This window comes from Anas acuta, chromosome 7, assembly GCF_963932015.1.
Source record: "Anas acuta chromosome 7, bAnaAcu1.1, whole genome shotgun sequence".
NCBI classification, from domain to species: Eukaryota; Metazoa; Chordata; class Aves; order Anseriformes; family Anatidae; genus Anas; species Anas acuta.
Window position 1 is genome coordinate 16,858,144 of NC_088985.1, and position 12,297 is coordinate 16,870,440.

At 42.8% G+C, this 12,297-nt stretch overlaps 1 protein-coding gene across 25 annotated transcripts in view; it reads left to right on the forward strand.

The window, feature by feature from the left end:
• CAMK2G (calcium/calmodulin dependent protein kinase II gamma) overlaps positions 1–12,297 on the forward strand; it is a 109,389-nt gene that overhangs the window by 69,251 nt on the left and 27,841 nt on the right. For all 25 annotated transcript variants that reach the window (XM_068689435.1, XM_068689437.1, XM_068689453.1 and 22 more), the window contains 5 exons: positions 453–536; positions 1,381–1,475; positions 3,982–4,104; positions 6,380–6,463; positions 7,117–7,159. In XM_068689435.1, coding sequence (XP_068545536.1) covers positions 453–536; positions 1,381–1,475; positions 3,982–4,104; positions 6,380–6,463; positions 7,117–7,159 — 429 coding nt within the window. The remainder of the gene's footprint in view (positions 1–452; positions 537–1,380; positions 1,476–3,981; positions 4,105–6,379; positions 6,464–7,116; positions 7,160–12,297) is intronic.

Consider the following 12,297-nt stretch of genomic DNA (forward strand, 5'->3'; position numbering starts at 1 on the left):
ACCACCTCAGGCTTAATGTTAGCTCTGAGACTCTGCAGTGCTGCAGAGATTCTGGAGAGATGGTGGCTGCTCTTGGTCTGCCCACACCGTTTGGGAACAGGGTGTGTTCCATCAGTGTTTTAGCACTTTCACACTCCAATCCAGTAAATGTAACAATGATATGAAGCAAGAGAGATGTGTAGCATACAGGGTTGTGCCCAGCTGGCTGACATGGTCCCTCCTTGTTTTCCATTCTTCTTGCAATACATAGACACTCAGCCTCATCTATTTTTCTTTACTTTTTTTCCCCTTTTTTGTCCCTTTCTGTTGGTCTACCTAGATGTAGCTTTAGGAAACATGGGGCAGGGATGGTGGGTTTTGAAATTTTTTGGTTACCATTAGTTGATTTTGTGATACAGCAAGATACCTCTTAAGCTTGAGGATTGTACTTCATGTTATCCCTTCCCTGGCAGGGTTTGCTGGCACTCCAGGCTACCTCTCCCCTGAAGTCTTAAGAAAAGATCCATATGGAAAACCGGTGGATATATGGGCATGTGGTAAGATTCTGTCAAAACATTTTATTCTTAATTGACACCTTTTCACGTAGAGGAGCAACTCCTTACAGTATATTGCTGGGAGGGTGTGCAGTGCTGCTGCTTGTTGGGTGGAGAGGTGAAGATGCTTGAGAATAAGCACCTTGTGTGGGAGGAGTTAATACTGGAGCCTGCACTCATTTGATTCTGGCTCCTAATTCTTTCCTTAGGCCATCCATCAGCTGTGTGAGATGCAAGAGATAGCACTTTCTGTGCTTTGCAGAGTCAGTTGTTCAGGCCACTGCAGCAATTTCCTATTACACTAACTGTGTAGAAAATGAAATACTGAAAAGAGCTGTAAACGTATCTGAGACTGATAAGTTCAGAGATATGTGATATCAGCATTGCCTGACATGGAATAAATGGTTCTCTGCAGGCCGCGAGTGTTAGTTTTGTCAATGACATTTGTCCCAAAACCATGCACAGCAAGTGTCTAAAAGCTGATTCCTTCCTAAAAAGTCCCTTGCTGCACAGCGACCCCAGGGGATGTGCCTTCATTTATCCTGAGAGCAGCTGGGAGCTGAGGCTCACCAGCCGTGGTAGCAGGGGAGGAGGGTAGAAGTACACGATGTACCTTGTTCTAGCTCCTGGCAGATGGGGTTCAGAGCTGAACACGTAGTGCTGGGATGAGGTTCAGCAGAGGAGAGCTTTGTACTGTCTTTTAGTACCTTAGAAAACTAAATATGATGGCAAAAGATGCTACAGAGCAGTGATTGCCTTGGGGACTGTCAAGAGGGAAAGTAGATGGGCTGAAGGAGTAATTGGCATATTAGCCTAACCATAGTGTATCTGTGTCTCTCCCTCCCAGGAGTGATTCTGTACATATTACTAGTGGGGTACCCTCCCTTTTGGGATGAAGATCAGCACAAACTCTATCAGCAGATCAAAGCCGGAGCCTATGACGTAAGGGCACTTCCTTGCTGAGTACCTGCATGGGTGTAGAAGCCATCCAAAACATGGCCTTGTCTTGGCGTCCAGCAGCAGGCCCTGAGCTGCTGTGCAAAGTGATGTTTGGCGTGTTCACACACCTCGTCTTCACAGCCTGGGATACGGTCCCGTTGGGGACTACTGAGAGGAGCCGTGGACAGCATCGCAGTGGGCACTGAGACGTTGGTTAGGGAAATGCAGAGCTGGAAACGCAGATGGTGGGCACAAAGCAGTGAAAGCATAGCCAATGCTAACACTTCAAGGGAAGCAGAGGGGAGGTAGAATGAAGAAGGCTCTTCATCAAGGCCTGATTAAAATTGTTGGGAACTGTTCTGAAGAACTTATTCTAGCAGTGCAAAGTGTGTGGAGCCCAGTGAGGCGGCTTTGCATGGTGGGAGCCTTTGGGAGGAGTGGCTGTGGTGGGGTTGGTGTGGGGGGTTGGAGGTTCTGGTCAAAAGCCAAGCACTTCCTGAAAAAACTTCCTGAAACAGCTCTCAGAGAATGGCAGAACTGAGGTGACTGAATGAGGGGAGTAGCAAGGAGATGGGTGCTAGGGAGCAAAGGTTATGCGGGGTATGGTCTAGGTAGAGCAGCTTGAAAGTCTGCCATGAGTTCTTCTGAGCGAAGAGAGGCTTGGGAGGAAAAAAGTAATTCCTGGAAATCTTAGCTCACAGCCTGTAGATGTGAGTGTTCAGCAGAAGCTGGGGAGTTCATTTTGTGGGCTGCATTGGGGTTTGTGGGGGGAAGGGGTTGAGGTTCTGCTGGACCTGGGCTACTTCCCAGCTTCTTTGCCTGAGACCGTGAGAATGGCTGTACTGGTGAGAACAAAGGTCTGCCTGACCCCATGTCCTGGCTCAGTGGCTTCCTGAGTGAAAGAAAAGTGATGTCTTTGTATTTGATAGCCTTAAATAGACTTGTGGTCTTCTCTTGCCTTCCTGCCCCTCTCGTTCCTGTGTTCTTTCTGTGTTGCTTGTTCATGTTTGAAGTGTTCTTGCACTAATGATACTGATAGGGGTTTTCAAAGCACTTCAGGGGTTAAATAGCCAGCTTTTTCTGTAAGTCGTGAGGAGTGAAGTGCTGGATCCCAGTGCCTCCAATACTTCATCTACCTGTTGCTTTTGGATTCTTATCTATAATGAGCTAATTACAGTAGGTTCTTCCCCTGTTTGCATGTCAGAAACCAGCTGAAGTTTTACTGATGCTCGTGATCCTGGTGTCCTTACCCCAGCACTGGACTCTTGTGTTGTCTCTTACCTGTAGAGGAAGTGAATCATGTATTGGGCCTCGTGCTGTAGGATAGGAATTTTTGCAAGGCATTGCTATGAGTATTTCCAAGTTAGTGTGTGTTGGGGGGAAGCGTTGTGGCTGAAAGCTCAGTATTGCCATTTCTCAGTAGCCTCCTTCAATGTTTGCAGAACAAATTGCATAATGCTTTGCTGCTGTCTGAGGACGCAGGAGTGAGATGACTGAACATGATGGCTGTATTTTCATGACCCAACGGAGCGAAGTACAAAGTGCAGGAGAAAAGAGATGGGATAAACTTTGCCTCAGTGTTGTAGTACTGTGAGGAAGCACTCAAGATAGATCAGTCTTCTCCCCTTGTAAAGACGGGACAGTTAACCCAACAGCAGATTCATCTTCGTGGTCTTAAGTTCACCTGTGATTGTGCAGTTGGTTCACAGCAGTGAGACACACTGCATTTAGTATTGGCATGCTGTCATCTGTACCACATACCAGCATCTGGAGGATGGCATAAGTATCTCATCATTACTGGAATTATAGGAGAGAGCAGTTAACCCCTCGTGGATGATCAGCAGCTGAAATACTTGAGATTCTTTTCTTTGTTTCCATGCTTCTGTGCTCTCCTCCCCCCTTGCATCTCTCTTGCTCCCCAAGTAATGTTTTCTAGTGTAGTAGATGCTTGCAAACAACTTGCTGGTGCATTGCTGCACCTAGGTGGCTGGTATTGTTCCAGTATGTTGTGTTTTGTGGCAGGGGAGGCATACCTGATGGGAGTCCTGTGTCAGTGGTTATTGCTTTCACAAGGTTTTGCTGTAGTGTTTATGATTTTGCATATGCTGTTATAGCTTCTGAGCATGGTGGAGGAAAAGCAAGGTCGGGTGTAAAAGGTAGTACTTGTGTTTATGTCAGAACTCTGTTTAAAAGATTTATGAATTTACCTTGACTGCTGAGTATGAAAGAAGTTCAAAGGTGTTGAGTGGTTCCTAAAAGGCTTTTTCAGCTGTTAATTTTCCTGCCTGTCTCTGGTGAATGGTACAGGTGTGTCCTGCTGTCCAGTACCTTTTATTTGCTGGATTACGTATAATTTTTATTCAATGTGGCTTTTCCCCAAAATGTATAGTTTCCTGCAAAGATGTTAGCCCTGATATTAAAAGGGCAAAAGCTGGATTTCAGCTGTGTAGGAGGGAGAATTGGGAGAAGATATTTTTAGTTCATCATCTCTTCCTTCTAACTCTTTCAGTTCCCATCACCTGAGTGGGACACTGTGACTCCTGAAGCGAAGAACTTGATCAACCAGATGCTGACGATAAACCCAGCAAAGCGCATCACAGCTGACCAGGCTCTCAAACATCCATGGGTCTGCGTAAGTGTTTTTTCTCTATTACAGATTGATTTGTGGTTTACTCTGAACTGACATGTCAAGAAGACTTAGCTGCAGAGGAGCCCAGAATATTTTAAATCTTCCAGATTGTGATTTTCAGAGGCTGACCTTCAGTAAGCCAACTTTGTCATGCTGTGGTGCTTTTATTGCCACTGTAGGGAGACAAAATGCTGTCTCCTTTGAAAAGTTTGGTGAATATCTACAGTTTCTGTTATTCTCCACATCTTCTGTTCCAATACGTATCATCCTAAAACATCAGATGGAGTTTGGCATCAGACAGAATATTTTAGGAATATTTTCTTCATCTCTACTTCAGCTTATTGCATTGCATCTTTGCAGTGTTGGAACGTTTCCACCGTGATGCAGCTTAACTGGCTGTAAACCTGACAGCAGCAAAACCTCTTTTGCTGTTCTTCCCATATAGACTTTGCATTGCCAGACCCCACGCAGGGGTATTTTTCTTGTTTTGTAAAGTTGGCAAGGAAATCCCAGAATGCAGCAGGGAGCAGGCGTAGGGAAGGGCAGCAGCGGCACTCTTATCTCTGCAGGAGGAAATAGTTCCACCTAAGTCTAACCAGATGCTCTTGTAATACCATAGCATACTTCTGCTTTCTAGGATGTGTCTATGTTGCTTAACTCATTTGTTCTTGAGAAATTGTGGCATTTTTTTCCTCTCACCACAAAACAAATTAGCAATTTAACCTAATTTATGTGAACATCTGTGTAACAGTAGTGTAGTGTGAGCTGTCAAGTGGCGAGTCACTTGGAAGTCAAAACTTCATGCTGTACGCTAGCTGAGGCTTTGTGCATCTGAGTTTTTTTCCCCGCTGTGCATGCTTTTAATTAATAGTGGTTTCTTTATATTTAACTTTTGTCCCAATGCCTGTAACCAAATCTCTATGTATTATAACTCACTCCTGATTGCAATGTAATGTATAATGGTTTAAGAGAGGCTTTCTGTCTCTTGAGTTATCGGGAGTTTGAATTCACTTCATAGCCATTCCAGTCTCTCACCCAAACTGCCTGTTGTTAAGTCTGCTGTTTCTGTGTGCCCTGCAGCTTCCATATACACAACAGAGATGTTCTTACCGGAGATGTGCTGCTCCTCTGAAGTAAAGGAGGTGGCAAGTCTTAACATTTTATCTGAATCACTGAGCTTCTTGGCATCTCTGAAGTGTGTGTGCTGACTCTCTTAAGGCAGGGTTGAACAACTGGGCACCTGTGTCACTCCAAAGGAGGCTGGATGAACAGTGACCATTGAAGTTGTTAAAGGGGACAGTTTAGCTACCTTCTCCCTCCACACTAAGGTGCATGCTGCAGCAGGTGACTAGCTTCCATGTCAGGATGGAAGAGATTTCCCATGGAACTAGCTGATCTGAGCATTGTTTACAGTTCTTTTGGGTACTGCAGGTTTTCTTCCAAGCAGGAGAAAGGTAATGGTTGGTTTGAACAGTCTGATCTGCCAAGTTAGTTATTCTTCCACTGTCCTTGTAAAGGGAATACAGGCTTGCAGCTCTGTGCAAGAGCAACAGCTCCTTTGGCATTAGTCTCTGGTTTCCTCATGTGCTCTAAATGCCTGGCACCATCAGTCTCTGGTTTCCTCATGTGCTCTAAATGACTGTCAACACTTCTGGGAAGTTCTCTTTTTGCTGCTGATGGGATCCCGGTCTACTGTGGGTGACAGGTGTGCATCACTGGCCAGAGGTTGTGCTAAGGTTTTGGCATTGGTGCAATAGATTCATGTTGTTATTCCTCTTAAACACTGAAAATCTTTGTATGCCAATCTGATGCAAAGATGCTGAGGCCTCTGCTAATCAAGCACTTGGATTCAGGGAGCTGGCAGGATGGCTGCCATTCACTATTATTTACTTACTGCTTGGAATTTTCCCTTAAAGGTTGTTACTAATACAATCTGCATCTTTTTCTGCAGAGCTTCCACCTCAGTCCCTCATAGGCATGCTGTTGGTTTGACTTATCGTATCAATATTTTGACCCATTCGTGTGTCAGAGAGACAGGGAGTGCTGATACTCATCTGTACTTATAATAACCATGCTGACTTTAACACTATTTGCTCTTTTGTGATATTTGTAAGTTAAGAACTAGCTGCAGTGTTTTGCAGCCCTGCAGTGGTGGGAGCATCAGCCGTGTCAGTTTGCATGTTCTGGCTATGTGCAGGTGGAGAGAATTCCCCTGGCTGATTTGGTTAGGGGAAGCTGCTGATTTTGTTCTTTTTTTTTTTTTTTTTTTTTTTTCCAGCAACGATCTACTGTTGCTTCAATGATGCACAGGCAGGAGACTGTGGAATGCTTGAGAAAGTTCAATGCTAGAAGGAAGCTGAAGGTAAGAATGTTAGTTTATAGGTGTCTTTTGTTTTTAATTTTTTGAATGTGAGCTAAATGCATTCCTAACAACAATATTTTTTATGATTAACTCACTAGTGTTAGGGAAGTACCTTTTGTGGTACTCCAGTACTGGGTATGAAAGAACTGTATTGAGGAGCTGTGTAGTTTCTTTATTTGAGGCTGTAAGTTTCCCCTGCCTCTTCTGCTGTATAATCACCTTTTCTACTTCCCTGCAAGAGAATTGAAGGAGAACTACTTTTAAGTTTTGGTGATTTTGAGTTCTGATCACTTAATCTTTTCCTCTTAGTTTATCAGATACATGTAGCTACAGGAAAGCCTCTGGATTGTGTATGGAGCAGCTATTTGTTATTTGAGAACTAGAAAGCAGTGGTGTTTCTAAACACCATTCTTGGTGCCATTTTACATGTCTTAGACTATATCCTGCCCAGCCTCTGGGCCTATTGACAGGTCGGACTCTGAGAGGTCCTATGACAGGTCTAACGGCCACGACCTGGGTATGCTAGGTCTTTCCAGGGCAGCACTGGGATGCCTCTGCTTTGTTACCTAATTCTCTCTATTCTCCACAGATAGCCTAGCCCCTTCCTGCAGTGAGTGACACTGTTTGTTATCCCTGCTTTCTCTTCCTCACAGGGCGCAATCCTCACAACGATGCTTGTGTCTCGGAATTTTTCAGGTAAGATTTTACTGTTCCCATCCCTTCCCTGGTTTTGTTTTGTGTGAGTTGTGGGATGTTTTAACTGGTCTGAGATTGAGTAGGAGAGGAGTAAACATGCCCAAAACTTGTTATGGTGTAATGGTGGTCACATTGTCTTGGCTGGTGACCAGTGTGAAAAAGGGAGTTTTATTTTTGAGGAGCACCACATGGAGCTGTAGTCTGGCACGAGAGAGAAGCAAAGTCAGCTGTTATGATATTTTGTAATTTGGGGAAAATTCTAGCTGGTGTTTGTTAGTTTTCCTGTCTGAAACCAGGAGTCAGGAACTCTGACTCGGTAGTAATGATTTCTTTAGACCTGACGTGGGGAGACAGCACAAGTAGAAATGTTGCTGGGGGGGAGGGGTAAAAAGCTATTTGAGTATTGTATTACTTTGACTCGGCAAAAACAGGTCTGAAGCATCCAACTATTAGAATTTTCCTTCCTGGAGTCTCAGAAGTGTTTTTCATCCTTTCAAGCTTAATAACTGGCAGTCTGGCTTCCACCCAACTGCATTACGTAGTGCACTTACCGAAGACGCAGATCTCAACATGCAAATCAGTGCTTTTTGGAAGATGATTGTCTTGGCTCAGCACATTTGTGGTGCACTCTTATCTGTGTTCATTTCCATTTGGGTGGAAAACCTTTATTTGCAAGTGCTTTTGGTTTATGGGGTTGTCTGCTTCTTTGCCCTCACTGCCATTTTTTTCTCTTTTAAAAAGGATGATCATCGAATCCATGAGTCAGATTTTTATTGCACCTGACTCCAGTTACTTTCAAGTGCAAGTCTGCTCTATGCATTATAAGTGATGATGAATGAAAAGGAAGCGTATTAATTTCATCTGCCTGTTTACTAATGGTGGAAACCAATCCTTACATTGTGTGACGTTACAATAAATGTCTAAGTGGAATAAAAACCTCTGTGAAATCATCATTCCAGCATTCGAAGGGCACACTTATGCACGCAGTCTTTTGTGAAATCAAGGCAATGTTTTTAACCTCCTATATGGATTCAGGTGATTTCAGTGGTGGTTATCAAATTAAACTACAGAATGTTAAAGCAAGGTACAATTAAGGAAGAGCCTTTAATAACTTCAGAGTTGTTTTTCCTTGCTTCTTGCTTGAAATTGAACCGGTGTGAACTTGAACCTACCTAACTTCTACGTTAGGACAGACTGTGCAAAAAGTAAATGTGACTACTGTCATTCATTTCCCCTTCACTGTATTTCTGATTGTTTCAATTGCAAGGACAGAATCACTTCCTCCGTTCACTTGTCCCAGGATTACGTTATGACAGGATGTGGAAATTATACATTGTTTTCTGAGAAGGATTTTGAAAGAACGGCTGGGAACACAGAACTGCAGGGCTTCAGCAGAACCTTAGAAAACATTCTTTTGGGTTTACTGCTGGTATGATCAATCTGATCTGTTCACACAGCTAGCTAGTTTTTACTTCACTTGATGATTCTGAAATAGTTTATTTTTTAAACAGCAGTTTTAGGTTCATTTTTAGTCTAGAAATGTCACTTCTAATGAAGCTGCAGAAGTGCTTGGGTAAGAACATCTCCTGTGGCCCAGATTTTGAGTACGTGAAATGCCTGAGAGAAGGGTTCTCCTTAATGGTGTGTGACCTATGCAGCCACTTATTCCCTGAGCTAGTATTAAGGAGGAGGAGGCTTGCTCTGCCTTGCTCATTCTTTTGTCTCAAGGGCTGAAGCTGTTGGATCCCCTTCAGTTAACAGCTGAAGAGAAGAAAAGGAAATACTAGGTGTTCTGTAGTGAGTCCTGCTAAGTTCTCAGTATGAGAGAGCTTTGCTTTGAGTATAAGCTCTGATCCCAGGTAATGAGATGCTCTGAAAAACTGTCCAGAAAGAAATACAAATTTAGATGCAAAGCATTCACAGCATTTGTAGGTAGTAGCTATTCTTAATATCTTGATGCCTTTTGGAAGTGGAGAGATCAGCTTAATCTAGTTTTCTTTGCGTGACTGTGTGTAACATAACCTTGATTATTATTGTTTTGTTTTCTTTTTTTTTTTTTCTTTTTGCTTGGGTTTCTTAATTGCTGCAGTTGAAATACATACAGCTGATGGAACTGAAGAGTAATGGCACTAACTCAAAGTCAAAAGGTAGAACGTCCAACTGGGAGCTTGGGATAGAGCTCAGACTCTTCCAATCATGACAGGTCATCCAACTACACTTGAGAAGTCCTGAAGCAGTACTTAATTCTTTCCCTAAAGACCTGGAGGGGTTTTGATTTCTCTAATAGAGTGACATTGTTTTGTGGGCCTCTTAAAAGCTGCATTCCCAGTAAGGAGGGACCTGGATCTATGAAGAGAAGCTTTTTCCTGTCTGGGGATGAGATCTTCTAAAACTTCACAGATGTTTTGAGCCAAGAGGAAAATGAAAGCTCATGTGACCCTGGTATCGATTAATTAGGTGAGGTAGTACTATCTGCAGGAAATAGCAACGATGACAGGATTTAAGAGGGTTTCTCCTATCTCCTCTGTCAAACATAGTGTGCCTAGGAGTTCATTCATTTGACAGTGTAGTTTTAACTTGTGCTTAAAGGGTCTGTAGCACTACTTTTTTTCCATCAAAATATCTTTCCTTTGCAGAACAACGAAGTTTCTGTTTTGTGAGTAATCTGTTGCTTGCTAGGTTCCTTTTGTGGGGTCAGCTCCTAAAGGGTAAAGGAATGTGATCTGGCTCCTTTCCCCAGTTACAATATATTCAACAATTAATATGGGCTGTTTGTGGTTCTTTTTAAAACATTGTCTCTTAGCAGCTGTAGGCTATTTATTAAAAGCAGATACAGTTGCATTACTTTGAATCTAAGTCAGGAAGCTGAGGTTCTAATAAGGTTTGTAACTCCTGTCTGCTCTGTGGTGTGTATTTGCTCTGCTGCGAGAGCATTGCGGGATGAACTTCAATTACGGGATCTTTGGAGTCACATCAGGGTATGCACATGCTGATTTGGGTGATCACTTGTGACTTCTGATGTTCAGACGATCCAAGCAAGTATTGATGTGACCTGATCTGCATTTGCTTACAGAATACAAAAGTACAGTCGATAAATCAATTGATTAGATCATAGGCAAGTAACTCCTAAATCATCTTCTGAGAAGTAAACATACATTTATTGCCAGGAGAAAACTGGCAAGGTTTTCAGAGATCCCAGATAGCTGTAGTCTCTGTGGGAGCCTGGATTCATCTATGTAGATGAAATTCTGAAAGACCCTGCTCCAAACCTACTTCAAGGTTGGAAAATTTGGGTTTTCATTTTAGAAACACACATCTTCATGAAGTGCTGAGAAATGGCTTTTCTCTGTAAGACTTAAAGTGGACTGCATGAAATCCTTAGCGGTGTTTTCCGGACTCTGGATTGCAACTGTTAGTTTAGAGAGGAGTTGTTCCACAAACTTTCATGCTGCATGAAATTCGCTTGTCTCAAGTGTTGCAGCATGAGTCATGTGTGCTACCGCGTGTTCAAAACAAAGCCTAAGGCAGACGTTCAAGGTAATTAAGCCTTATGCCTGAAACCTCTGACTGATGCTGAGGTTTGTCTTTTTTTTTTTTTTCTTTGGGAATTGTCAATGCTCGCTGAAGACAACAATTTTGTGAGGCAGCTTGTGACAATAACTAGAATTCATTACTTGTATCTGTAGATCCTTACTGACTTTCCGATGTGAAGTTTTGGGTTTTTAACTAGTTACATGAGGTTGAGAAAGGCTGGAGGCAGATGCAGGGAGCAGTGCTTTCTAGCTAAGGAAAGAAGGGCTGAATATGCTTGTGCCTGGCTGGCGTAAACTGTGCAGAGATGTTTCTGAGCTGCCTAAAGAGCAAGAAGAAGGAAATAATACAATTAATGAAGTAGCACTGAAACATTTCATTATCTTGTTATACCGGAAGTGTTCGTAAGGCCAAGTTTTTGCTAGTGTGTGTACATACATATTTATGCTCAGATAGAAGCTTGGTCTCTTTCCTTTAATCCAAGTACATTAAAAAATTGTGCAGGTAATATATTTGCAGCTTCTGCTGTGTTGTGTTACGTAGGTAAATATGCATTCAGGACCAGAAATTTACACACCTATTTACACCTGACTGCTGTAAACACTAACCTCTTGGTGTGAATTCCGAGGATGAAAAGATGGAGGAGCAGTTCATCGAGAAATTTCCAGAGACATTTGAATAAATGAGTACGAGAGCAGTGGGAGCTACATTTCCCAAGCAGAAGATGAGGTCACATTTAATGAAATATTAAGTTGTCTTTAGTCACTTCTTTCTCTGTCTGTGAAATTGCTTAAGAAATAGGCAGGGATTTCAGAGTGATGCACAGCTACTGCAGTGTGGGCCTGCTGAAGTGATGTACTTCAATAAGTAAACTTATGTTTTGCAACTTCCCAGAATCACATGGATCTTATGTTGCATTTAAGTGTTTATCATTATAGCCTGAGAGCGTACTGCATCATCAGAAATGGATTTAAATGATTCCCTTTACTTCCATTCTCCTCTCCCTGAGGTTCGCAAGAATTCTGTGAATATCTTCTCTTGTTATGTTTGCCCTTTACCCTTTCATTTCTTGGCTTGTGAGGAAAAGATTTTGTAATGCTGTGAGGGTGGTGCTCTTGTAGTTTTTGTGATCTCTTGAATTTGGGATGGACTGGAGCATTCAGTCTCCAGGGTCTAAAATGGATGTTCAGAGCATCCTGACCCTGTAAGTCTGTTATGTAAATGGCTGTACTTGAGGATAAACTTTATCCTGTTGCAGAGATCTGGCAGGTTTCTTTCGATTTTCCCCCTATAACTGCTGATTCTCCTGGATGGGTCACAGTTTGCAAGTAGAAACAGAGGAGCTCTGAAGACTCATTTCAGAGTTGGTCTTTCTGAGATTCTGATAGTGGGAGCATTTTTGCCTAATTAGGTGGGCAATAGATGGGATGGGTGTTCCTCTGCTACCAGGATAGACTTCATGGTTGACTTGTGTGGTCTTCCAGCACTCTATTTGTTAGAGAGGGATTAGCAGAATGCTAATTAAATTAGCTCCTGAAGTCTCGTGCAGTTCTGTGGAAAGTGGGGAGAGAGGAGTCTTGAAAACAAAATCTGACCTTCTTCTGCTT